Below are 2335 nucleotides of genomic sequence, written 5' to 3' on the forward strand. Positions count from 1 at the left end.
TGGATATAGCTCGCTAGCAGCCTCGCACCAAGGACCTATCCACGTCATCATTTACCCACAGTGCTTTGCGTGTAAATAAAATGGCCCCGTCTGTGTAATATATTTTTAAACTTTTAGTTAAAAAAGATAAAAACTGAACATCCTATAGTATTTTTACAGTCTTTATTTTACAGTTAAATTATATGTTTATTAAATAAAGTCTAATGTTACAACTAATCGGGGATCCCTGTAAAACCAAAGCCACAAACATCCGTTTCTTCTCCTGATTGTTGTTGTTGGTTTTTTTTTTTTCTTTCTTTCTTTAGCACTTGGGCTTCTGTAAGGCATCCCACTACCATGTTCCTGATGGCGAGCCGATTACCAGCGTGAAATGTGAGATTTATGAACCCGAGGTAAGACTCCGAAGCATAATTTCTAGTTTAATAAATCCAGGCAGGTCATTCTTGGTTTAATCCACCACATAACATATGTTAATTCTGTCCTTGTGTTTCCACAGGCTTCTGAGAGAGAGAAGGCACTGCACCTGTTGGGTGATGCAATTGACCACAGCCACAATGACTCACACACACACGGTCCTGGTGAAAACCATGGACATGGAAACGCCCACGGACACCATCATGGCAAAAATCATGGACATGACAATTGCGGAAGACACGGACATGACCATGGAAATGACCATGGACATGGAAAGGACCATGGAAAGGACCATGGCAAAGGACAGAATAAGACATGCTCATTAGGCCACACCCATGGACACAGATTTGGACACAGTGGACCAGGCCCACACGACCACATTCACGACCACACCAAGGACCACTCTCATCATAAYGAACGCCACCCCGAAGGCAGCAATCACCACCACACACACGATCACAAACCAGGCAGTGCCCACAGGCACGCCCATGACCACTCTCACGACCACGGGCTTGATTCGACCCACGATCACGTGCACGCTCATCATGCCCAGGCATCCAATCACAAAGGCGACTTTCCCAACCAGCACCATAATTACACTCATCCCGAGGGCGTGCACACTCATGAGCACGATCACGAGATTGCTCTGGACCACGATCACAGGCACGCTCACCTGCATGAGCACGAGCATCACCACCATCACCACACACATGAGCACGAAAAGGAACACCATGACGAACCAGAGGGCATGGTGAAGMTGATCGGAGCCCTGGGCCAACCGGTTGCCTCGCCTATCTTCCCAGTCGACCCTCCGCGGCCCACCCTTCTGATTCTCAGGCCTGACCCCGAGATACCAGGCGTGTCTGAACCCGGCATCCTGGGATTCGAAAGCTTCCCAGACACAGCCTCAGCTAACTGTGCCCCACCAACTGCAGGGCAGAGCCTGGTGTCTAAACTCTTTGCTGAGGATGACCTGTTTAAGCCTGGCAACAAATTCTAAACCTCAAACACAGACTTTAAAAAACAATTTCAGTTTCATGCATTTGCATTTACCACTCTGATTGTCAGTTTATTACAGACTAACAGTCGTTCATCATCTGTAACTTTTTTGCCTCCTCACAAATTAATAAATATTATAAAAATCMTCTTTTCATCTGGCATCTGGTATTTTGTCTTTAAATAATTTAATATTATAACCACTAAAATGACAAAATGTGACAGTACTGATGTTCAACTAAGATTTTCAACAATCAAATTGTAAAAACAAATGATTGGATTATTGACAGTTGATTTTAGAAAAATGGGGCAGGATATCCATWAGAAACTTACCTAATTATTAAAAGAAGCAAGTCCTTTGTAATTTTCAGACACAAACATGACTGAGATTCAATCAATTTCAAAAACTTAATGAACCTTTTCCAACACATTCTACAATGATACTAGTTAAGCTATGAATATAGATTTAAATCTGTTGTAAGACGGTCAGAACAGCTGTGCATCTGAAACTGTGGAAACCCTAGAAGATATGGGCGATAATTAATATTAATTAGGATTTACAGAAAAAGCATAAGAAATATTTTTGAACAGGAAGCAAGTAAGTAAGTAAGTAAGTAAATTTTATTTGTATAGCACCTTTCACAGACACAAACATCACAAAGTGCTTCACAGAAAGCAATAAATAAAAATAATTAAAAACAATAAAACAGATCACAGATATAAAAACAACAGTTAAAACACAATAAAAAGCACATTAAAAGCACAATAAAAAAGCACTGACTAAGTCTGGGCTTAGACTGAATTACGAAAGTATGAGCAATGGGTGGATGGATGAATGAAGGGATGTATATGGATGGATGGATGGATGGATGGATGGATGGATCATTGTATGCAGGGATGAATGGATGGATGGATGGATGGATGG

The 2335-nt window shown here is 41.7% G+C and overlaps 1 protein-coding gene across 1 annotated transcript in view; it reads left to right on the forward strand.

The window, feature by feature from the left end:
• The window catches only part of fetub (fetuin B), a 7631-nt gene extending 6066 nt beyond the window's left edge, over positions 1-1565 (forward strand). Inside the window, exons 6-7 of the mRNA XM_014020427.1 lie at positions 306-392; positions 497-1565. Coding sequence (XP_013875881.1) covers positions 306-392; positions 497-1414 — 1005 coding nt within the window. The 3' untranslated portion in view covers positions 1415-1565. The remainder of the gene's footprint in view (positions 1-305; positions 393-496) is intronic.
• Positions 1566-2335: the final 770 nt, after the last annotated feature.

The sequence above is a fragment of the Austrofundulus limnaeus genome, unplaced genomic scaffold, assembly GCF_001266775.1.
Source record: "Austrofundulus limnaeus strain Quisiro unplaced genomic scaffold, Austrofundulus_limnaeus-1.0 Scaffold252, whole genome shotgun sequence".
In the NCBI taxonomy this organism is placed as follows: Eukaryota; Metazoa; Chordata; class Actinopteri; order Cyprinodontiformes; family Rivulidae; genus Austrofundulus; species Austrofundulus limnaeus.